This window comes from Folsomia candida, unplaced genomic scaffold, assembly GCF_002217175.1.
Source record: "Folsomia candida strain VU population unplaced genomic scaffold, ASM221717v1 Fcan01_Sc003, whole genome shotgun sequence".
NCBI classification, from domain to species: Eukaryota; Metazoa; Arthropoda; class Collembola; order Entomobryomorpha; family Isotomidae; genus Folsomia; species Folsomia candida.
Window position 1 is genome coordinate 7,892,877 of NW_019091195.1, and position 25,541 is coordinate 7,918,417.

General features: G+C 37.8%; 2 protein-coding genes and 2 long non-coding RNA genes across 4 annotated transcripts; 3 read left to right on the top strand and 1 right to left on the bottom strand.

Annotated features, from left to right (window-relative positions):
* The first annotated feature begins 1,357 nt into the window (after positions 1 to 1,357).
* LOC110846916 (N-acetylated-alpha-linked acidic dipeptidase 2) lies at positions 1,358 to 15,931 on the top strand. The gene is made up of 16 exons (XM_022093753.2): positions 1,358 to 3,063; positions 5,876 to 6,134; positions 7,136 to 7,353; positions 7,528 to 7,656; positions 10,661 to 10,797; positions 11,189 to 11,316; positions 11,446 to 11,580; positions 11,676 to 11,743; positions 11,964 to 12,155; positions 12,563 to 12,755; positions 12,858 to 12,910; positions 13,150 to 13,396; positions 14,127 to 14,220; positions 14,436 to 14,585; positions 14,659 to 14,770; positions 14,865 to 15,931. Exons 2-16 carry the CDS (start codon positions 5,910 to 5,912, stop codon positions 15,475 to 15,477), a joined length of 2,694 nt encoding a protein of 897 aa, XP_021949445.1. The 5' UTR covers positions 1,358 to 3,063; positions 5,876 to 5,909; the 3' UTR covers positions 15,478 to 15,931.
* A 1,348-nt stretch (positions 15,932 to 17,279) lies between these two features.
* Positions 17,280 to 19,933, bottom strand: LOC110845941 (scavenger receptor class B member 1). Its single transcript, XM_022092501.2, has 8 exons — positions 19,624 to 19,933; positions 19,187 to 19,347; positions 18,980 to 19,124; positions 18,677 to 18,883; positions 18,318 to 18,603; positions 17,950 to 18,173; positions 17,735 to 17,860; positions 17,280 to 17,652 (listed from the first exon to the last, which is right to left on the bottom strand). The coding sequence occupies exons 1-8, from the start codon at positions 19,732 to 19,734 to the stop codon at positions 17,476 to 17,478; spliced, it is 1,437 nt and encodes a 478-aa protein (XP_021948193.1). The 5' UTR covers positions 19,735 to 19,933; the 3' UTR covers positions 17,280 to 17,475.
* A 662-nt stretch (positions 19,934 to 20,595) lies between these two features.
* Positions 20,596 to 22,253, top strand: LOC118434944. Its single transcript, XR_004834394.1, has 2 exons — positions 20,596 to 22,020; positions 22,085 to 22,253. It is a non-coding gene; the product is annotated as an uncharacterized LOC118434944 (long non-coding RNA).
* Positions 22,254 to 24,305: 2,052 nt separating this feature from the next.
* LOC110847233 lies at positions 24,306 to 25,396 on the top strand. The gene is made up of 3 exons (XR_002547623.2): positions 24,306 to 24,457; positions 24,531 to 24,749; positions 24,830 to 25,396. It is a non-coding gene; the product is annotated as an uncharacterized LOC110847233 (long non-coding RNA).
* The last annotated feature ends 145 nt before the right edge of the window (positions 25,397 to 25,541 follow it).

The window sequence follows — 25,541 nt, forward strand, 5'->3', positions numbered from 1 at the left end:
GTTCCATAGCGTCGTATAATATGCATGTATTCAGACTTGATATTTTCTTTTTCTTTTCGAGACAGCCGTATGAAATTTTCTTTCAACATCATCACAACTCTCTCTTTCTCGAATCTTGTACACATTTCCGAGATCGAAACAAAAGTAAAATATTTGTTGTATAAGGAAAAGAAAAGGGTAACAATATCAAAGTGAGGTTAAGACAGATTCACAACTATTTTGATGTAAAAAATTGAAACTTGACGATTCAAATGAGATTGAATCAAGTAGAACTCACCAGGTTTCTACTTACAAATATTTGATCTATTGAAATCTTGTTTGTGCATTTGACGTTGAATTATATAAAGGTTATATAAAGACAATTAATTATGTAGCTTGAACACAAACTATTCGCCTAGAAGCCTGCATACGTACATATACAGAAGATCACGTTAGTCTTGACGTTAGTACCTACAGATTGATTATTCAGTACTTTAAAGAATATATGAGAGGCACTCAATGAGAAAGTATAATTTATGAAAATGCAGGTTTCTTTGTTCATGGATCCTGTGTCACCCTCGGAGCATGAAGCAGCACTATCTACTTTCGAGTCACTGCTGCCGTGTATGCAGATAGTCGTTGGTAAACTGGGACCCGGGGCATTGTTGGTTATCAAATATCAGGAGAGTAAAGTAAACAAGATCCTTATAAAGGAAAACAGTGGGAGTTAAGAATTCTCTGGAGGAGGAAAGCACGACGGTGGAGTCCAAGAGGAGAGAGCAGCAAAGGACACGACGACGATGCTGATCTGATGCTGCTCCAAAGAAGCCGGGACAAATTTCGTACCTTACACTGACTCCGTTAGAACCTTGCTCAGAATCTCGCCAACATTAATGGTGGATATTGAAGGAGTTCTTTTTTAATGGGAGGAGAGAGCACGCTCAAACGAAATGGTGACTTGGCTTCTACGTGTAGTTCATGCCTTCTCGTACACACACAGAGAGCTGGAAAGCATTATTGTTGAAGAAGACAGCGTATGTAAGTGTACGTACTCTGTCTGCGACTGTGGGGCTGTGGATGATGGAAAGTTACCCGGGTCGACTCCTTCCTCCGAACCTTGCTACAGTTTGTGTGGTGTGGTGCTGTCGTGCGTTTCCAGATACGACCAAGTTTTCATATTCACCAGCTTCTGCTTTTCGCCTACCTTTCTCCTAAGTTACTTTGCACCCTCTGCATTGCGAGAGCCAAGCAAGGAGCAGATCATCACCATCTGTCTACGACATGAAACGAGGACGGCACTTTCCACTGCTGCTGCTGCTGCTTCTGGGAAATAGAATGCTGTTGGAGTGAGCAGTGTGAGCAGAGCAGGCAGTCTGGCTGGGGAAAGGATGAGAAAGCCGTGATGAAAGAAGCGAGCAAAGAGGGTACGAAAAGTAAGAGAAAGCGAGAAAAACGGAGAGAAGTGGAATCGAAAAGAGCAGTTTGTTGGCAACTGCTCCTCGCAGAAGACCATCGGGCGAACTGTTGGCTCTGACTGTGCAGCAGTGCACCATTGATAACGAAACCCAGCCAAGGGGACCAGACCAGAAAGAGTGAGAGAGAGACAACGACTCCCTGGCCTTGGTCGTGTGGTTTTAGATATTCGCTTGACACCGAATTGAGTTGGGACTTTTGTGAGGCGTTGTTGCCACCTGAAATTGCTATCGTCCTCGCACTCCCCAGCCAATCCATTCGATATCAATAGCTCCGATCAGTGTCAACTCAACCCACACTTTTATAGATCTCATCTACACACAACCAACCAACCTACGCCTCCTCCGTTCCTTGTTCTGAGTAATTCTCTGTTGCGAGGAGAAAGTTCAAAGAAGAAAACGAGTCAAATTGATCAGAGTCTGAAATAAGAAACAGCAGAAATTCCACATTTTATTCACTTGTAAGGCTCATTCCCAAATGGTTATAGCCTCGTAGAGCCAGCAGAAAACAGCAGCAGCAAAGTTCGTGCCAAACGAATATAGTCATTGCAGCAATTTTTGTTGCGAAATGAACTTTGGCATGGGAAACATGACACAAAAGCCGACAACGCGAAATAAGTATATCTCTGCTTCCCAGCCGAATAGTGGTCATGAGCTATGCACGTCTGTGTCACCCAGCAGACCATAGCTCTCTCCGTCTCTCGCTTCCGTCTCCTCATGGTCTGCTGGCAAAAGAAGCTCTCTCGTGAACTGACTTAACCAATTTTTGAACTCTATTCGGAATTCAAGTCTTGACTGATGTTCTGCCTCCACGACCAAAAGTGTAAAGAACGAGGAGACAGGAATAAGAAAAGTTAGTTCATTTCATCCAATTGTGTGGTTCAAAGGCCAGCAGTTGGAGGAGAAGTTCCACGTTTTGTGGCGTTATAAACCCTGAATGAATCGAGAGAATTTTAGTTGCACACGCCAGAACCAATAACTTCAAGTGGTGCTGTATACCAGTTGTGGCAGGCGAAAACCATTAACTTTTCTAATTTAAGCCTGTCCTGGTTGTACCCATTCTCTGAGTGAGATTTGTGTCATTGCAACAACTTTCACCACCAAGTTCTTGTGCATCCTTGAAATAATACTTCTTAACAGTTAAATAAATTGAACAATTCCAAAGGAAAGAGGCATAAATTCTGAGCTGTATCAAGTATAATGATATTTTATGCACCGGAAGTTTTATAGGCCGGAAGTAGAAGGAAACAATATAAAAAAAATATTTAACATTTAAATTCGATTCTACAAGACCACACGGTCTTTGAGTTTTGACTTTCTAAATTAGGAACGACAATCTGGATTAAATTAAAATGGAGACGACGACGCACAAAACTTTGCCCAGTGTTGCTCCAACACAGAGCTACCACACTAATTGAATTGAACTTCTCAAATTACGGCCAACTTTTCCTTCCCAATCTACTCCATTCATTCAACGACTCGCTTTTCCCATATTTTGGCAGAATAGTTGTTCGCCGTCCCCCGCAGAAAATTAGTTTACTTTATTTCTGCTGTCATTTCTGAGTTCGTCGTCATCGGAGTTGAGGAGTTGTTGGAGACAAAAGTTGAGTTGGTGAGTCAACATTTTTTTTTGTTTTCACTTTTTGCTTTTACTTATCTATATATTACGTCGTCCTCCTTTCAGTCAAGATTGCATAAATCACCTCATCGTCGTATGTACAACTATGTAACTCTAACAAATGTAAAGATGCGACCGTCGTAACTGGAGCTGAATTTCGTTTAAATTTTTAATAACCTGGTGAATCAAAGCACTTTGGAGTGAACGTGCAGTCTCTCTCGCTCTCCGTTCCCAAATAAACCTTGGAGAAAGCGCGAGTCCTGTGCAACCGTGGAAAGCTGGGCTATGTAAAAGGATACAAATATAATAAGCACTTGAACAGCATATAACACAAATTCTCTTCACAGTCGATAATTTTGGCTACTTTAATTTGCCGTAATAACAACATGTCTCATGTTTTCCCATTTGCACCACATCCCAACTGCTGCAGACCGTGAGGAAAGGAAATGAAAAATAAATGAATTGGCCTGTTTCATCTCTCACGTTGCTGATGTAGTTAAAAGTTCTTTGTAAGACTGTTGCTGATCATCATCATCATCTGAAGTGGTCGTCGTCGTTGGTATTGTATCCAGGCGGGTGGGAAGTTTGTTTGTTGCGTACCCAAATATTTCTGCAGGAACTTTCTGTATCATACGTACGTACGTACGTATCATAAAACGAAGGAGTGGGAGAGGAGTGTTGGATAATAAAAGAGAGGGGATTCCACTACTTGGAAAGATTCACATTATCAAAGCTCGGATGCCCAATCATGTACGGGAAAGGCGGTGAGGGAAAGCAGTAAAGTTTACTCCTCACTCTGTTGCTATCCTGTCCTAGCTTAGCTCCACTGCTTCCAACCATTTACAAGAAAGATATGTATTTATTTCCCAGCAGAGCAGACAAAATCCTCTCAATGCGTCAACATTTTCAAGAATATCGCAGAAAATAATCATGCGATTTAGGATATTTTGCTATTTGGACCTTATGCGTATGATTTTTTTATAATCTTGATATTCCAATTCAATGGTCTTGCAGCTTTGGAGATGTTTTTGGAGATCATATGAAACCAGCGAGTCTTTCATAAGAAACGAAAATTATCTTTACGTGTTTTTTTTATTGAGGGCACAAAATTAGTCCACGTAAATTTTTACAAAGTACGTATATACAGATATGTCTTTACATATGATTGTTATGTATTACTTTTATCTCGCTATACCGAAAAGAAAGTGTATTTACATAATGTGGAAAGCATTGGGATACAGAGTGATAAGTGATTGGGATACAGATTGATAAACACGGTTAAATATTTCACTCTTACAGGAACTAAGGAAAATTGAGGAGAAAGTGAGGAGCTTTGACAAAATTATGCAAATATGTATTACGCTGACACTGAATATCCCATTTGATTTGTTATCCAGCCTACTTTAGTCTCTCTGCCTGTCTTTGTAACCCATCCAGTGATGGATATACACTTCTCAAAGTGTCTCAAGAGAAAAATAGGACTTGGTCCTATTTAGTGATTGCTTTGTGTTTCAACTTGTTAAACGACTCACTGAAATAATATCATAAAAGAGCAAATTAATTTAAATACTAGATCGTCTGAATTTTTACGTAGATTATTGCGGCCTATTGATACACATCCCTTAATTGCAGAATCCAATACGATTAGCTCATGTATTCAATATATTCGATATTTGCATAATATGTACGTAGCTTCAATCATACTTAAGACCGTGACCAGGAGGTTTCAGAGGGATCAATGCATACGCCCAGCTCGATTACATCAAAATAAACGTGTGTGTTTCTAAAGGTTTCACCCGCACTCGTCAGCTAAAACTTCAATTGAAATGAGCTGAACTTGGATGAATGTAAATTCGATGTGTTATGGATCTTGATAAATGGTCCCCATGAGATTGTGTAGGCGGCTCAAAGCCGTCTCCAAAACTGCAAAAGCACTTTCTTCAAGTATTTGGGAGCAGAAACATTACACTTGGAATTGACTCTCCTCCGCCGCCAGATACATGCGAACATATATCCTCCTTCTCCTCTGAGAAAGTGAAAGAAGTCAGGAAAACTTTACTTTCTCAACTCTTTCCTCTCCATCCATTCGAAGATGGTGCAATTGAAGCATTCTCTGCAAGGACGATAACGGTGGGAGTGAATTACCTCTTTCGAAAACCCCACATCTCTACTTTTTGTTTAGCTAATCTGGCGTGTAGCCAACCAAAAATCCAACCTAAGGAAATTTTGCTTCTGAGAAGTCCAATCTTACTTTTGGTACATATGCAGAGTTATCAATCCCTACGCAACTTGCCCTCACTTCAAAGTGCGATATAAAATGAAAGTCTGAGCACCATCCTATTTTCTACACCAAACTTTTCCATAGTGTTGTCACTGATACATGTCCTCAGTCGAGCTGACTGGGCAAGGTCAGGAAAGTTCCAGGTATAAAAAAAGTGTCACGCAGCTTACAATTCATAAGTTTAGCAAGTGTAACCAATTTTAACAAAAGTTTCCAATTTTAATACATCAAACTTTAGTAAGAATTAATAAATTGATATATGCAATTTCATTATCCTGTCCAAGCTTTCGCGCAGATACAAATGAATGAATAGCCATGAGCTAATTTACTAACATGCACGGTGATCGTGAAAACATTGCAATTCCGATTTCTAGTCATCTAGTCATTATGTAGGTCATACAAAGCTTTCAGTCGGGAAAATGTGTTTGTCACCTTAAGGGGACCTAGATATATAGTTTTAGTTATTTGCTAAAGTAGTACGGCTAATTTGGAGACTCGCTGTCTAATGAATAATACTAATTTCAGGTAATTGGTGGTGAGTATCTTGGGGAAGATTGGCATGATGGGTGGGCGACGAGACTACTCGAGATGGGATTATGACGACGAGACCGAGATCACGATGGAGGAGCAGCTAACTCTCGAAGACAATGGGAGCATGGGAGGCAGTACAGAGAGCCAGGCTACTTTCCCCCCAACCAGCCATGTACTCACCAGCAACTCACCCATACGAAGTCGACTCCGCGATGGCTGTAAACGGTCCAGGAAAACGTCAATAAAAGAGAAAGTAAGATGATAAAAAATGAACAAGTATCCCATCACCCTTGTGTTTTTGCTACTGCTCTTCCTCCCGTTCACTTTCACCAAGAGCCGTATTAACACTTCTCCCTGTTTATTCTGATATTTTATAACAATCCATAGTCAAGTATTTCAATCGATTTCAGCAGCCTCAGCCGTATTCTTAACAAACCGGATGTGCTATACATACTTCTTCGGCTAAAAACAACTTCCAGACATTTGGAAATGAATACGAGTAGAATAAGTACAATGTATGCATGTAGTTCTAATCTGCACTCGGAAATTACTTGGAAGAATTATTGCAAGCCGCAAAGCATGTTTTATTGTGTGGTCTCGTAGGAAAGCAAATTAATCACCACGAGACAGCAGGTTTACAAAGAAGCCCCAGACTTAAAGAGTGCTACACTTATTTGCATAATTAAATATTCCACAATTGAAGATACAATATGCAGACAAAATACCTTATGCATATGTATAATATTCGCTCACCATCTAAATATTTATGTATAATTTTCAGTACATACAAATATGTACAGAAAAATTTATACTATCTTTAATTTTTAATGCCAGCAGTTAAAAAGTATTTAGGAAAGCATATATTATGGTTTTGTGTAGTCCCCTCGGACTCAAGCTGATGATGAGCAGACTCTAGTCTGAAACTACTATAATGCAGTGCATTGTTCGTTCGTCAAAATAATTTGGGAAAGAGTAAAATTCATTTTACAGATTAAATTATAGAGGATTTGTGGTAGTCGCAACGTCAATCCCGAATTTCGCACAAAGTACATGAGCAAACATTTGAAGAGACTTTTGTGTAATGTCCTCTTGGAGTGAATTATATGTTCTAATGAATTATCCACACTGATCCACCGCTGGCTGGTCTGGTGAAATGTAGACACATATATTTTGGCATGAGAGGCTGCATTCGGTTTAGTTTGTTGTATCAAATGGTGGATAAATGAGAGCTGAAATTTCTGTTTGTATTTACAGGCTCAACTATTTGTTCTATCGGCTGGTGTCTTGTTCGTTGGGTTTCTGGCTGGGTTCGGGTTTGGAGTTAGAGATAGAGAAACTCCGGCAGTTTCCCGGCATTCCAAACATTTATCCTCAATCAGCGACCCACTGTCAGTTTCGTCCCATGAACACGACCTTATCTTTCATGAACTGCTACAACAAATCAGTGCCCACAACATTCGTGACAATCTCAAGTAAGCCAAAAGCAAATGAACTTTCTTGCCCTGTAATTTCAGGCTGGCCAGACTTGGTCGCTTGCTTGATCCCTGTTTTAACGTTTACTGCTGCGAGTACACAAATGAAGATACGTGAACAGCTACAGAGAAATGAAACTTGGTTGACTTTACGATATTATCCTTATTTTATAGGACAGTGACAAAGGATGAGCACCGAGCTGGAACCAAGGAAGGACATCAAATGGCTACGGTTATACGGGACTTGTGGAGAAGCTTTGGTATTTCCGTGCGGTTGGAACAACACAAAACCCTTCTCACAAAGTAAATAAACTGTGCTTTACTTTACTTTACTTTCTAAGCCGGATTTTAAGGTCGATGGTGATTGTAGTTGTATTGTTTGTTATCTTCCCTCAACGCTTGAATAATTTCCTGCGCCAAAATCACAGTACAATGCATACACGCGTATATGTACGTCCAGCTAATATGCCCATTGCAGTAAGCATTTTCCAGAGTCGTTTTATTTTCGATTAAGGGAACGGAAAACGTTACCGATTGTTCTTCTTGATACGTATGTAGCATTGTGCTGAGCACAATGCTACATACGTAACGCTGACAACGTACAACGCTGAGCTTAACACAAACTTTCTTCAAAATCTGCATTTGAACATTTTATACGACTACGATTATTACATACGTATAAATTAATGTCTACCTACAGCAGCGACCAGAATTTTTAATGGGATTATCACGAAATGTTAATTTAATTTGACACGTTTTTCATCAATGCATATGTAGATGATGGAGATTGGGAAATGTCCACCAAAGTTGCAATTTTTTTCAACCTCTCCTATCCTCTCACCAATTTCTCAAATTTTTTCCTTTCACTCTCCTCTCGTCACATTTTCACTCAAACACCAACCTCTCCCTATCTTTACAATACATATCTTTTGCATGCCTTATCAAAATTCCCAACATTATCGGTACTAACCATAATCAAATCCTTTAATGAGCTGTTAAACAAAGGACATGATACAAGACTCAACGATGAACTACTCTTCTAGAGTGCTGGAGCAAATAATTAGACGAATGAGAATTTCAAAGAGCATTATTGTCAAAAACTGAAATGTGAAAGAGTGGGGATTTGAAACTTGGGTTTAGTATGTGTCCATCCTTTGTTCTTTGTCCCAGCTCCATCGATTCCGTTCGTTTGCAGAAGGATTCATGTACAATAAAATTTGTAACCAGATCAGAGATCGCTTGCTGCTCACTGTGGCATGATGAAAGAAAATTAAAGTTGACACTGAACAGCCAAGCTCCAGTTTAATTAAAATGAAAACAGAACAAAGGAATGGAACGATGGTATCTGCGAAAATGTAAATCTAGCTCGAGTTGGACGAGTGCTTGCTTGGCTTGGCTCACTCATTTCTAATTCAACCATCTCCATTTCCGACTTTCTTCACTCTTTTCACTCGTTACTTTTGTATATACTGCTGTCATCTCACGTTATATGCGTTCTTGCCATTTTTATCCATATTTATGTATGTATATACTGGGCGTCTTCGTCATCACCATCATCTTTTGCAGGCAAATGTGGATATGTCAAGGAAGAGAGAGAGGAGGAGTAAAGACATTTGAATTAATGTCACACTCAAACACATTTAGTATTACAGGAACAACTTGAAAAGTTGAATTAGTTTGAAGCACTAGTGCTTGACAAGTTTTTGCCTTTAGGTATGCAGTTTGGCATACTAATCATCACTTGCTGATACAAAATTCAGCTTTGGCTCAAGTAACAATTTAAAATGCTGATGAAAACTATTGTCATTTGTGTGCGGAGATTGGTGAGAGGAAAGCATACCAAATTACGCTCCCTTCTTCAGCCAAGTTTTGTGATGCAAATTAAACTTTATTGTTGTACACGTTTTCTGATGGCTGTAGAAAACTCGCTCCATAATGTTGACGAGAACAGAGCCCACAATTCATCGAAATGTTGTGTATGTAATATTTAGCTCTCCTCAGTTCAAGGATATTCTTATGTTCGTGGCAGCAGCAGATAGGTCAACTGAGTGCGAAAATGCTGCAGGGAAGAAGAGGTTTAAAATCTGACTCTTTCATCATCATGCAGTGAAAGGTCGAGAAGAAGGATTAGAGAAAACCAGCTCAGAGAATCCCTCCAATGGGAAAACATGGTGCGAGAAAGAACACACTGCAACGGAAGAAGCCATTCATTCAACGACTCCTCCACTGTCTGTATTTGTGTCTTTAGACGTGCAGGAGGCTGTGGATTACATTGCCAGCCATTTTCATGCATACACCCATCTTGTTCAGCCCTCACGGATGAAAACAGTAGTACTGGTGGTGGTAGAAGTAAATCAAAGTTGAGCAGAACGAGCAGAGTTTTTGCTGAAGTCAGTCGGACTTTGAAGTAAAAGGGCAAAAACGAAAACCTTTCTGGTGAAGAAATGGAGAAAGTTTCAGAGTTGTCTGAAAAGCAGAAAATAGAGTGAGTGAGTGGGTTAAGTACACTCGTGGCCCATTGAATGAAGAGCTAGGAGAGTGAAAGTAAGATGGGCAGAATAATTGAAATGGAGAGAAATAACAGCTCCATAGTTCCACCCACCAACCACCAGCATTTCATACAAGTATAATATACTTAGTATATCACGAGTTAAAAATTTACAATCACCAAAGAATGTGGAAATTTAGAGTTTTATGCACAAAACCGTCGCATCTGTGACTGAATTTGTCTCCCGCAAAACCGAGTCTACACAGATATTTTTCCCCAACACGACCTTATCCTTAGTTTTCAGAAGCCTCGAGGAGGAGGAAAGAAAGCAGAAAGCAAAGCCTGACCAGCTTCTTGGGAAATTCCTTGCATACAAATTAGCTTGTCAACTGGATAAGGAGCTTTGCTCTTTATAATGTGATTTTCGATGCGGAGATTTACAGTCTTCCTCTTCACCACATTCGAAATTGGAAGTTGAAGTGGAGCTTGTGTGATAAATTCAATTCTTCCTCCACTTCAAAAGAGATTTAGGTCTTACAACTCGTGTCCTGACATATTTCTAAAAAATGTGGTGCGGCGTAATGGAAAGAAAAATAACTTGTGAACGTTATTTGAGCTCTTTGAGAATCGCTTTTATTATGGATTATTACTGCTCTATTTAATACTGAATCTATATTCTATGAAAAGCTTATAATGATATTCGTATTATGAATATGGATCGAACGGATAGATATAGAAATACAATAGAGAAAAGTATGAAAAATAAGAAAGGCAATGGTAATCCGTAATTAATTGATACCATTTATTATTGATGTACAGATCGGAAACTTCCAATTACGCGGAGGTCATTGGCGAAAACGGAACTGTTTTGTTTACGACGTCAAAGATTGGAGATGATGTTAACCTGCCGAATTCTCGCCCAATTGTGGCCTTTTCTCCTCCTTCCGATTCTAATGGTACTGTAAAAACTTCTCAAACATGTACATGCATACTTATTCTATCATGTAATTTTCATCCTAAAACCTACGGTCAGTGTTCTATGATACTCGAAAATATGCATGGATCCATGAGCACATTACTCGAAGGAACGGGTTAATCTATCGTTAATGGAAAATATGATATTAACATGTCAAAATGCACACGTGTTTGTGCACCACTAATCCTAAGAGTGGCGGATCACCCGTTTTGAATATATGCAGTTAAAATTTGATGAAAAAAATAACAATCGGGTAGTTAATTTAAATATGATGCTCAAATCCTAGCTTAGGCTATGCCATTATTCTGTACAGGAGGGCTTTAAGGTGAACATTAAAATGATTAAAGAAATTTATTTTATTGCTCTCAAAGGTACTGGGCAACTGGTTTTTGGGAATTATGGTCGTTTGGAAGATTTTCAAAGGCTTCGAAAATCCCAGCTAGCTCTCAAAGGATCGATTGCATTAATACGATTTGGCACAATTCATCCTTCAGCAGTGGTAAGATTGTTTCCTTTTTTTGTGCATATCTCTTTGAACGCTGGTCACGAAGCTAATAAATTAGCACAACACGCTGTGAACAGTTATTGCAGATATTTTTATACAGGATTGTGATGTGTTTTTGTTTAGGCTTCTAACGCGATTGCGTTTGGATGCAGAGGATTGGTGTTCTATCCCGACCCACAAGATTTTGGGCCTAAGCTCCCCATTCAAGCAATCCGAAGTACGTCCCTCCTTACGGTTGGGCAAGTACATGACTATCAGGTAATAAAAGATTAAAATTACACGTATCTCAGTTAAGCGTGAAATTAGTTGGGCAAATTGACGAATTTCCACAAATAAAATTGAAACTTTAACAGAAACATAAGGGCAACTGGAGCATTCCCAGCCTTACCATCAGTGGCAAAGATGCGGAAAAATTGTTCGCGTAAGACCTTACAAAATTGCAATAGCAAACAAATGAAATGATATGCACCTCATGTGACCTGTTCTGGCCAAATGTCATGAGCAATGTCAATAATTAGATGATACTATTGTACTTTCTTTCGGTGCACAATGGTTACGGCGAGTGCAAATGCAGCGTGTAACATGGTCATTAGCATAAGTTTCTATCCTCATGATCTCAAATTAGTATTTGATCTGTTCAGGGCAATGGAGGGGACGGAGAAAGCACCGAAAGAGTGGATAGGCGGTCTGAATGCGACTTATTACATTGGCGGAGGAAGGAAACCGGATGGAGGGGGTTTGGTTCGGCTCAAGATCGTTAATTTTAATGAAGCAAAGACGAGCACCATTTACAATGTCGTGGCTGCGATACCTGGGTCCATAGAGTCGGACAGGTAGGTGATCTAATTTCCACCGTAATTGCATTAGCCTATGCTGTTAATGCTTATGGTTCCCTGGCAAACTTTGCACTTTGTTACAACTAATGTGCAAACTTTTAATCCAACAAACTCTGCTGTGTCCTAAAAGCGGTTGTACCCGAAACGAGGCTTTACACTTTCAATGTCTGTGGTTTGTGTAATGACAGTTTTTAAATGAAATTCGGTCGGGACACTTAATATACGTCATGGACGTCTCTAGCAAAGTATGCACGTTACATTAATTTGTGCATAAGTGGTTTTCCTACTTTCTCTCATACATATAAAAACATCACAAAAGTACGAATTCTCCCACTTCAGTTGTAGCAAAAAAAGTAAAGAGTTGATCCGGCCAATTAACAGGGGCTTATGAAAAATGTTCCTAGATACGTGATCATTGGTTCGTCTCACGATGGACCAGGCGCTGGTGACCCTGGAATTGGATTGGCAATAACGACCGAGTTACTGAAAGCATTCTCGAATTCTTTGACAGCCGGATGGAGACCTCGACGATCTATTTTATTTATTTCTTGGGATGCCAATTTATTTGCTGCATCCGGGGCACTGCATTGGCTTCAGGTGAGGGGTCAATAAATTCGATTTCGAAAGGTTCAAAGAGATACCTTTGTATCTGATACATGAGGTTTCGGTTTGTTACATATGAATTATTGCTCAATTCAGGAACATCACTTTGAGATTGCGACCAGGGCAGTGGCCTACATTGACATGACAAGGTAATAATTAATATTGACCTTTTCACTGTTTTTGTATCATCATCAACTTTAACAAATCACACTTCTACGAATTACATAATAATTCAATTTTAATGTTTTTTGTACTTGAGAATTACATGTTTTTATATTGAAAATATCACCGTTTATTTATTTTCACTTATCCCATCCACTTGAGTGATCCACTCCATTACAAACATAAATAGAGAGCGTTAACCCATTGTCTCTTCTGTATTGACAAGAACACTAAAAGGCAATCAGACTCTGGAAGTCTTCTCTTCCCCGTTGTTAAAGGAAGTGGCTCACAAAGCAATTAACAAAATCAAACGCGCATCCGCCTCACCAACTCCTCTGCAACCGACGGAAAAACTGCCACAGGGGCTGGAAAACGTGCAATGGAAGGCTGTGGTCACTTCTGATGAGCCGTCGTTCGCCTTCTTGAATCTCGGTGTACCTTTTATCCGTCTCGCTTTTTCCAATGCCCCCAAGGTAATGTTACATCCATGTGTTTGTATTTATATCAGCCCTGTGTGGGTTGCACAACGACAATAAGCTTTGTTGAATCACCGTGCCTTTCTCCACCACGTCCTACGTTTGTTTCAAAATATCCCACTTTTCATTATGTAGAGTTTCAGTAATGTTTTTTAGAAATATAATAATCGCACCCAGGAAATATTTCATACGCTTTATTCCTCACTCTGTAATCGTCTTTATTACCTTTTCACCCGATGCAGCTCTACATTTTGGTCTTTTATGTGAAATGGAACAATGTCTACATATTGTTCAGAGCTGAAAGATGTTGATACAAATATTATTAGGTTTTTTTGGCAGCCAGAATTCCTTAGCCACTCCCTTAATCCAATTACTCTCCTTGTAATCAGACGGATTATAAAAATTATTAGGTTCGTCCATCTTAAGAGATTTGATAAGTCACGAGTTGTGGTCTCTGACAGAGTGAAAAGAATGCCAACTATCAGTTCTAAGGACACGCACGCCATGTTCGATAACAGGTAAAAGATAAGACGTGTTCACATGTTCAGAGCATGTCCAATTCTGTTAAGGATTGGCAAATCTACTGAAATTGCAACTGTTCTCCCTGTTTCATTCCTTTCTCAGTTCCTGCTTGGATGCAGGAGTATTGCAAATGCTATGAGATATATTTTGATCATTGTGTTAACTTGGCATGTGCACTTATAAAGATATCATTTAATATTTGCAGGACTACGACTACCCATTGTTCCACACCGGGTTCGATACGTTCGATAACTTTGCAAACCTTGTTGATCCCGATTTCAGAGGATCGGAAACTTTGGGTAATATTATTATTGCTTTCCTTTCCCCTTTCTTAGTCATGAGTCTGCCTGAAACTTTGAAAACATGGCATCTCTGCGTGTGTGAGAAATACACGACTAACAAACTTAGGAATAGTGTGTTCTTACATAAATACTGGAAATATACATGGGACTCATTCGTTTATGATACTAACAATTTGTAAGTGTATGCATATTTTTGTATCGTGTTCTTCTAGGTCGAATAATTGCAGAAATTATTCTGCTCCTGGCTGACAAATCCTTAATGGACATAACATTGCATGATTACATCAAGGAAATCCGTAAGGAATTTGATCACTTTATGGCAGAGTACAACGAGGATTTCCACAGAGGATCCATTCAAATCTGTAAGAATATATCAAATGCAAACACAGCAACAGTCTTTGTGATTGATCCTCTCGATTTTCCTCATACTTTCAGCTCAGTTGCAAGCCGCAGTCATGCGATTGGAAGTTACTGCTGACAATTTTCGCTTGCAGTCGAAAAACCATACAAGTGACAGCACTCTTGGGTCACACCATCGAAAACTGAGGTACAAACACCCACTTATCCTTATTATCAGTACCCACATGGCATTTTAGACCATCTTTCACATTAGTGTCTCATTACCCTTTTGTGACTCTCAGGCGAGAAATGCAGAACAGGATCCTTAACGATAAGTTGATATCTGTGGAGAAAGCTTGTCTCACCCGCAATTCGGATGTTAACGATGGCTACAAACATCAAATCATTGGACATGCGAGTAGTAATATGGCTCCAGAGATTCCCTTGTATGTGAAAACTGTGACCGATGTAGAATCGAAACTCCAACAACAAAAGTCCCACATGGTCGACAAATCTAACACCACGGTTGCTGTCCATCCTGCTCCTGCCCGTACCACGACCAGTGGGAAGAACAACTTTCACTCCCGCAGAGTCTTCTCCACAGAGCATTTTCCCAGCGTTCCTCGTTTCTTTCCCAAAGTGAGAGCCGTGCTTGAATGTGGGCGAAATTGTGATGCTGGGCTCAACAGCGGAGATGCTTGCACAGACTCCTACCTTTTTGCTACCAGCAGTCAACCGGGCGTCTCACTGGCTGGTGAAAGTAATAATAGCACTGCGATTTCAAAGAGTAGCAGCAGTTGCTTAGATTGGAGCAGTGTAGCAGCTCAGAGGATTTCTTCATTGGTGCGATCCTTGGATTCTGTCTCGTCAATCATTCAAAGTCCGCTGGTGACACAACTACCCCACGATGAGTGATAAACTATACGACAGTTGGATGTCCATTCCTCATACTCTGTGAGCAATGCTGCATTATTCTTAGTTAATAGACTCCCTGACGAACCAGTACTTCTCGCAGATACCCCAAATTTTATATCTATCGTGCTCAGCTCACTTGAAAAATATGTATTAATTTCACGACCCAGCAACAAAAACAGCCCCGTGATGATCTCTCAACATGATTAAATTACGGTTTGAGTTACATATGTGTGTATGTACGTATGGTTCTATTTGGAACATTAGGATTTCGCCAACTTTTTCTCATTGATCATCTCTTACATATACATTACTAAATACGTACGTACATATGTAGCCACTGAATTTACGACAGTAATGAAACCAAATTATTATGTATCATCACAAATCCATTTGTCATGTTTGCCCCTCTTCTTGGTGATTAATAAAAACGTATTTTCAAACTGTAATCTTTTAATTTTATGTTTCTAACAATTTCACCAAATTGTGGAGGAAAATTGTGGGACAAAGCTAATAAGTTGTAAGACGGAAATTACAATTGCCAAGTCACGCCAATCCACAAATTGTGGTTTAATGAACAAAGTTTTTCTCCATCGATTTCGTCACTATGCACGCGTTACGTACATACCAGCGAAATGCTCAAGCTTTACTCAAAGTAATGGCACAAGCAAAAAACACAAAAACTAATGTGCTCCTGGAAGCGTCGCATCGTCTCGTCCTGTCCTACACCAGGATCCACATTCCCAAGAGTTCTTTCGATTTTGGTCGTAGACTTTCCTCTGCAGATTCTCTCCTCCTTGGTCGTGGAAACCTTATAAATTTATCGAAATAGCTCATTCATTCCGCTCCCCTCTTGAATGATGCCGGAAGAACTTGGAGGCTAGCCAATATATGAGTTTCACCACAAAATCCTGCCAGCACATCAAACATACGAATCCTCTAGCTGTTTCTACTCTGGAGAAAGCAAAATCTGTACCCTCAGAGGATGCCCCGAAAAAGAACTCGTATGTATTGCTGATACTTCGCTCCGCCAGAGTTGCGACATGTTTGTCTATCCGACTATGTGGAGGCAGCAACTTTGAATGTATTATTTCTTTTATATAAATATAGATTTGATCCAATGTGCTGCAATCATTCGCTAAACTAAGTTCTCAGTAAATGTTGTCACAAAACTGCCCCGCCGTCACTTTATAACGGCTTCGTTTTCAGAACGGAGCATGGAAAACTTGAGTGTGCAGAGTTTTGGAGTCAGCAGAATGGACTTTAGAATGTGCCATATTGAAGCAGTACGGTGCCCCATGAAAACTAGGAAACTAGGAAAACTCGAGTCAGGAACAACCTCTCAATGAATATGCAAACTATCTAAATCACAAAGTATATACATAAAAAATCAAACATATTGTTATCTATCAACGATGTATGCCATTCCAGACACAGTAATCACAGCCACTAATAATTGATGCTTAATTTATGAGAAAAATGCAAAAAAAGAAGGGAGAGAACCATTTCCCTTTTGGGTTTCAGACATAGGAAGGTAAAAGATAATGAAGTAAGATATCTGCAAATATTTCAAGATTTGTCCATTGACAAGAAAGATTACAGTAATTAGTTTCAAGGTGAAAAAGTGGAATGTTATCTGCCTTTCTTCCTCCGTCTGGGAGAATATTCTACGTGATGTGTTGTGAGACTTTTTTCTATCGCTCGAATTGTGCCAATGTGCTTCCACGTATTATCAGTATTATTGACAATGCGTGGCAATGTGTGCTGCGTTTTATGCGTAGAACAATTTATCAATAAATCAAGTATATGAGCGGACGTGAGAAAACGTATTTTTAATCGAAACAAAATATTAAACTAGTCAACGAGGTAAAATTATTGTACATTAATATCACAGTTGGCAGTCTGACAAGTATTTTCTGGTAATCTTTTGAGACACTACTTGTCTGTAAATATGAGTATTTTACATAGGAATTATTTAGTTAGTTGAGGTGAAGTACGTAATCAGTAGTATTCGACGGGCTTTTTGTTCTTTGATCGCAGCATGAAAATTGAAATGGCGACAAGTATGAGAATTGAACTTGAGCATAGCATGAACCACTTTGAAACTTCTACCACCTTCAGCGGTATTACCATTCGCCACCTCAAATCGTCAAGAGTTCGATCTGGTTGGACAGCAGCCTGCAATGTTCACAAAAGGATGCATTAAAATTGTCTGCTACTCTCAGCAGTTGGAAATAGTTTATAAATTTTCACAGCTTACATCGTCAACCCAAAACAAGGGCACCAAAGCATCCTGAACATTATTCAACTCTGGAATATCTTTAGATTTTCTCATTTGAATATTGAGCTGCATTCTTCGTGATCCTTTAAGTACGGCACCAGTCGTCTAAATATGATAAACAATCGTGATAAGCGGATGAGAAATAAATGCAAAGTGATCAGTATTGTACAAATATATAAATATATTCCACTTACCGGTTCCAGAATGGCATACGATTCGTGAATTTCAGGTATCCCTGGACTCAGCCCAGTGAGCTCGTTGTACGAAGGGTCTCCGTAAAGAAAATGAGGGTGGCTAATGAATAGAGGGGCTCCCCAACGGCATGCTGATATCGACAAGGCTCCATTTTTAGGACACTTGGATTTATCACTTTCCGAGCAAAAGCATTCGTTGTAGGAACTATTGCCGTCAAAGAAGTCTTAGGGAGTCAAATAAATTAGAAGAAAAATTAATTTTGGTGCATGTACCAGGCTTGACGATAATTGTAAGATTTTTGACAACGGGGAGTTAATGGGAATTGCATTTGCATAATATTTTGCAGTGTTTAATACACGTTGCTTACCTTCAGGTAAACCAAAGCGCAGGCCGTTAATGCCGTTCACCTGGTCCTCCTTTTTGAACACCATGTACACTGAGCGACAGATGTCGGCTTCGTAACCCCTGAGTATGCTATCCTTCGTTATGAATGGGGGGTAAAGACTGGTATCCGAACCGTTAATCATATTGCAATGTTCTCCGTTCCAAATGTCCAACTTTTCCTGTCCTTTCCATGTAATAATTTTCCCAAATTTTGAATTATCCTGCACCCCAGCATGAACCACGTAATTTGGCGTGATTGTCGCATTTTTCTGCGTATCAAAATTTTTGAGATTAATATAACTGTGATGTCCAGAATATGTTTAAACATACAAGTGCACTCACCTCATAAAAGTAACCAAACGTATTATTTGGGAGGTAGTTCATTCCCAAAATATCTGACACTGACTCGATGAGTTCGAGATGTACGCCGTCAAACAGTACCGTTCTCACCTTCCTTTCCACAAACAGAGGTTCTTGGAACGAGGTGATGTATGCTTTCGCCATGTAACGAATCATTCGAGACCAGTTGTTGAGCTCATTAGCGACAGCCTGAAGTGCATATTAATGAGAGGGAAAGACTTTTAGCTCCTGAGTTGGATGTAATTTCACTAATTTTTCAAAGCAGCTTCCGAGTTTTGTACTCACCACAATCGGAACGTTTAAAACTGTAATCACGTCTTCGTCGGATCCAGCAGAAAGATCTGGACGAAAGTGGAACACGACGGTGGACTGATATGTGAAAGTATCATTTTCCGGGTCGAGGTGGACAGGAATATTTGTTCGCTTCTCTCTGTAATTAGCCAAAGGTTAGTGGATATTTATTCGCAAAAATTAAGGTTCTCTCCAGCTTACTCATAAACATAAGGGCCGATTTCATCCAGTTTCGGCAAGCTTTTCCCACTGGCGACGTCATCGGGATTAGTAACGTTGAAAATGAACACTTTAAATAGAATCTCGACTTTGATGTTGGTAAACTCTTCGAAAATTTCATTTCCATCTTCGAATCGGAGCGTCTATTGGCATTCATGAAAATATTTGTTAATCTCAAATTTACTTTACAAACATATCAGATAATCATAAATTGAGATTTCGAGTTTGGGATCTTGAGACAAGAATAATTGAGGTATTTATAGAATGAAAATCATTGTGCAACAATGTAAGTAATAAATATTTCGTGTATCATGGCTTATTACACTTGATCCCTGAAACTTGCACTGTGATTTTGTCATATTATTCTATATTGTATAATAAAGCCTACAGATCTGGACCAAAAAAATATATTCATGTACCTGTGTAACCTTCCATTTGATGGCTCCGGGTACCACTACCCAAAAGATACAAATTGTTCCAAAGAGCAATATCAACCCGCCCGTAAATAATTTAGTAGGTAAATTCTGCATAACGATTTATATATTTCGTTAAAAGTAATCAACTATTTTAAAACCAACACCGTCGACCTTATAAATATCTTGTATGCTTTTTATGCTGGCACAATCACTCACAATAAATGCTGTATTTTGTATGAAATAATACTTTTATTATGGGTACGAGTCTGATAAGACGCTCTCACGAGTTCAATAAAGCAAATATTGATGAGTTGACCAGATTTATTAGCTTTTATAAGACTACAACCCTCAGGTATGGACAATTATGTTTCTTGTAGTCAATTAAAGTTTGTAAAACGCAACATGCATACGTTCCTATGTACGTGTGTGAAATCTTGAACCTGAACTTGACTTGTTGGATCATACATACGTACTTCTCCGAATATGATTAATCAACCAGGCAAACCACCTCAGAGGCGTTTCCATATACTGCATCAACATAACAACTTGTGATCACAATCCCAGTTTTTGTTCTGTGAGGCAACACGAGTTCCTTCTTAGGATTTGTGACCTGCCAACAATTTGATGTTTGCTTGGCTGTGGTAAATCCAAAGGTAACAACGTCAATCGGAAGGGGGTGCATTGTTACACCTCACGAATACCTCACAAATTTGCTGCCAATGTAAATCCTAGTACTCATCATTGCCATCCAAAGCAACAAGTTTCGCTGGTCAAGCGTTAATTCCACTTTTACTTAACAACTTGGATGAGTATTTTGTCCAAACGTGCTGGTTTCATGCTCAGAAACAAGTTTTTACTTGTGATGCGATAGACATTTTTTTACAAATAATCTGCGCATTTTCTGCACATGTCTACTATTTCAAGGCACCAATACATGACGTTGTTGATGTCATATGAAATAATAATATCAAAAGTGCGTGAGCAGCTTGTGGTGGAAAATGTAAGTGCATTAATTGCTGTAGCGTCATCACTGCAATTTCTATTGTGTTATACATCTCTAGTTAATTGAATCAATATAAAATTCTACTGGAAATTGTCCATTAAAAATTAAATTCTATATTATTATGGTCAGCATTCTTGAAAAAATAATTTATAGTAAAAAACCAACCTTGATAAATATATTTACACGCATTTACAGCCCGGAAATACGACAACTTACTATTTTTTAACAAGCACGAGACTATGCACAATAGACTGTCAACAAATCTTAAACTGATCAAAACCTGATATAACGGGTCACATAATTGCAAAAGGTGTAAATTATTTATTTGTTTTAGACGCAACGGTTGGCATTTTCATTTTTGACCTTTCCAACTATATTTGACTTTCTAATTATAATCTTGGTACGTTTTGTCTAATCTTCAACAGGGATCAACTAATTTGTAACTTATTACATAAGTTTATAACTTGAAGCAACTAAATGTAGCAAAATGTATGTCCGAAATCAAATAAGTAATATTGCATCTTCAACACTTTGTTGAACTTGATTGGAGTTCGATGAAAAGCGACAATTTATAAATTATGAGTTTTACTTTTTCAGAATAATTATGACACCGTCTTGCTCTCAAATTATTTCTCATTACTAGAAAACTTATTAAATTGGTTTTATGAATATGGTGTTTAGTTAAGTTACATATTTATTGCAAGTTGAAATAGAGTGGAGCTATAACCATAGCCAAACTGCGTATTTGTACTATAATGTATTAATTCACTGTCATCCGATATCTTGTTATCTGTAAAGTCTTCCTTATCGTTAATTGTGTAGGTAGACTTACAGTGCAAGTAATTTTTGATTGGTTTATTCGTATTGATAATTGATATTGAGCGAACCTTCATTATACATCAATTTAACATTCTAAAATCCAGACAGATTGTACATATCAAGTTGCAAGTAAGAGATCTCTTCTTCGATTTTTTCATAAAGTTGCAGATCATATCGATAAATTCCTGAAATGAATGTTAAAAGATATAAGATTTCTTTTATGCGTTTACTTTTATGCGTTTCTGAATAAATCAATAAGAAGTATACGCAAGAATTTATGTCTTCTGAGAGTACTAACTTTTACATATCTATATACATACATATAACTACATACAAACATGTATTATGTGACTATAAGGTATGAATTTGATTTCTTCTTTAAATTTTGCACTAAGTTCTTACCGCGATAACCTACTCCAATTTTTGGATATCGATTAAAACAACTACAACAACTCCGTTGCTACTATTTTAATAGCAACGGAGAAGGTTCGTGGGATTTGTATTATTCTTAGGAGTTGACAAGAACATGGTCTCAATTTATCATCATACAGTTTCAGAATTATACGATTCGACATAAGGTAAAAATTACTCAACATAAACAGTTAGCAAATGCTTAATAAGATTTGATAAATTATTTTACAGAGAAGAAGTTCTTTGAATAATTAAATGACTAGTGTTCAGAAATTTACAATTACCTGTAGGAAATGTTAGACAGTTATATAATGATTTCTTATCTATATATTGATTATGCAATATAATATTAAGCTTGATGTTCTCCTTTAATTATGATAATAAAATTGTGTTTATGAATTTCATGCTCAAAGTTGTCATCCAGATTTAAAGCGCACAACCATGGACTTGTACTTGCAATTCAAACCTTGAGTTTAAAAATATGTATACATACGGTAAAACAAAACAGTAGTAAAACTTGGAAGAATTCCCCTTCCCATGATTTGAAAGGGTAGGAAATTATTTTGAAAATGAATTAACACAAGTCATCATTAGTTATATGCACACGTTGCTTATTCATTTAAAGTCACAGAGGATGGTACTGTACCCTCTTTTCCAGATACGCAAGGGATAAGACTAACTCTAAGAAAAATTTATCTATGCTTCATAAAGCGGACGCTACGTTATGAAGATAGATCATTCAATTAATTCATTGTTAATAAACACAACATTTTCCCACGGTATCATGTCGAACGTATAATCACAGCGAAAATCACAAGACCTTTTCGTGGGAGACACCGATTGATGGGAAGAGGTGGGTCATGGGTTTTTGCAGTAAGTTACTAGGAAGTTGGTTTAATTTAAAGCATTGAATCGAAAGATTACATATAAAACTGACTGTAGAATACCTACCTATCATAATTTTATATACAATGTCGTCTTGTTATAATCATGTACATACAACCTACGTCAGTTCAGAGGAGTGGTGTCAACCACCGAGATTGAGTATGCAATTAGCAAATTTAACTAGTTGACGTTATTATTTCCTGTGAAAAACATCACATGGATGCTGTTAACGCAAGAGTTTGTTATGGCATAAGTATCCGGTTTAAATATTCAAGACCTACACTCAACAATTTAAAAAAGTTGCCACCACATATTCAATTCCATATTTTTTACGGATAATGAAAAAAAATTAAATGATTATTACACATAATTGGCTGGAATGAAATTGTACATGAGAAATATTATAGTTGATTTTAAAATCAACATACCTGAAGTAAATACAATGATAAAATGAATTGGTAAAAAGTGGGACTCTGCATCAAGTATGAAAATAATGGAATTCACTTTTGGTTAAATAATGAATGAAGCTAGAAACTATATTAAGCTGCATCCATAGTCGGTGATTTGTTCATGATTTCACGGGTCCATAATTACAGCATGTTAATCACCATAACAATTAAAATATCGACCAATCAGAAAATCGGAATAAAATAATTTTTGGAAAGTTATGGAGTATGGATGCGATAAACCATCAAATCATGACGAAATCATGAACAAATCACGGACTATGGATACAGCTTTACACTTGTTAAAGATGTGCATGAAAAGATGCTGTCGGGCAACATTAAGCTTTAACATGTTTCGGACTGATTTGCTTATTTTTTTATGATAATAACGATAAATGATAGATGAGCTTTGGCTTAAGGAGTATGAAGGTGCGATTTGCGTCATTATTATGTTGTATAATATTGAGGGGCAAATAATAGTGCACTACTAATGGAGCGGAATTCCCTGTGTAATTCCAGATTTCGCAATGCATGTCAATCAAGTTCCATACTTTCAAGTTTATCAAGTTTTTCAATCATCTTAAAACTAATTTAGCTGCAATCTGTAATTAGGATCACATACATACGTTCTCGCATACTATAGTAGAACATCGGTTTTATTACTATTCTGAATACGGAAACAGGAAAATGAAACGAAACCATTTAATTAAGAAGTAAATTGCATACGAATTATTTATTTTCCATTAAATTACTCCTCGCAATTCATACATGCTCATTTCTAGTATTGTTATGCACATATGTATGTACATATTATGCCTGCTAATTACTGCTGCCATTTATTCAAAAATGTGCGGCTTGGATCGACCGATAACATCCCATTAACACCAAACTGAAGTCGATATCTCTTTTGCGAGACTTTTGAAGTGGAATCATTACGCTCGGTGTACTGAATTTGTGACTGAATTGAACGTATAAAATTATGTACACGCAAACCCACGCGCAAAGCCGCAAGCCGTTGTAATAAAGAGTGAATGGAAAAAGGGCAACATTGATTCAAGCGTGACCTTGTGTACATACACGATATGCATCATTCCATTCCAGGCAGACCAGTTTAACACAAGTAATATGCATTATGCTATTGTGTATGTTATATGAATGCCTATGAGCATAACTTATGATGACACTGGGCAGTAATAGTAGCGATATACAGAATAACAATACTTTACCCTGCTGCATATTAACAAGATCGACAAAATGTGAAATTTTATTCTAGGTAAATTTTATAAAATTACAAATTGGGTTTTTGCATATATTTTTGATTATTCAAAACATTATTGTATATGCAGATTGTAGGTGTCACAAGGATTGAGATTTGATTATGCACAAATTATACAATTATAAATACATTCATTGCTCAAAGTATTTGGTTGGACAGCGGACCTCGTTAAAATGTGGATTTACATCGGGATTGGAGGTGTGGTTGTATTAGTTGCCTGCATTTTGGTTTGCATTGGCTATTCTATGTATCAACGCCTTTTGAGATTTTTGGAGAGCAAACGAGAAGTGTAAGAACAGTAAATCAATATCATTCAAAATATTACGGATATTGAATCCAGTGATTAAAATTTGCTAATAATTGTTACAGGAGATTGCATCGAGAGGATGTTGGGCTTCATGTTAAAATGCATCGCGGAGAAAAGTTGAAAAAACTTATGAAAGATTTCAAAGTAGACGAATTCAAACGAGTCAGGAGAAAACCACAGTAAATTTATTACATTCTTAGTTTCACTTGGTTTATTCAGTATTTGATATTTTATTCGTCAAACTAACTTGATGGCATATTGGTTGATGGTGCTTCAAGAAATTTATAGGTATTAATGATCAACTTTATTTAAAAAATAGTATTTGTGCCTTTTACATGTACTTGACTAAATACGTACATATGTGAATGACGCCCTTGATAAGACAAAACATGTTATAAACCGTCCATAAATTGGTGTTCTCAATTTTAATATTTCTTGCATTTTACATGTGAAATTTATGAATCACTGCGTTTCATTATCTATGATAGTACGTACAACTTTGATTTTATGACCTGACAATAACGTGCATTATTATTACATCTTTTAGCTTATGTATAATACGTATTCTACTACTCTTGACTGTATATTTAAACAGAATTACTTGAATAAATCTTATTTTAATTTTATTATTCTACGGTGAGGTAAAAAACCTATGTTACAACAACAATGTTACAATGTTACACCTTAGTATGTTTACCTCCCCCACCCTGAAAACTTTGCCACTCAAGTCCAGCCAAATGGGTGTATGTGATGAAAAATATGCTTCAAATGAAA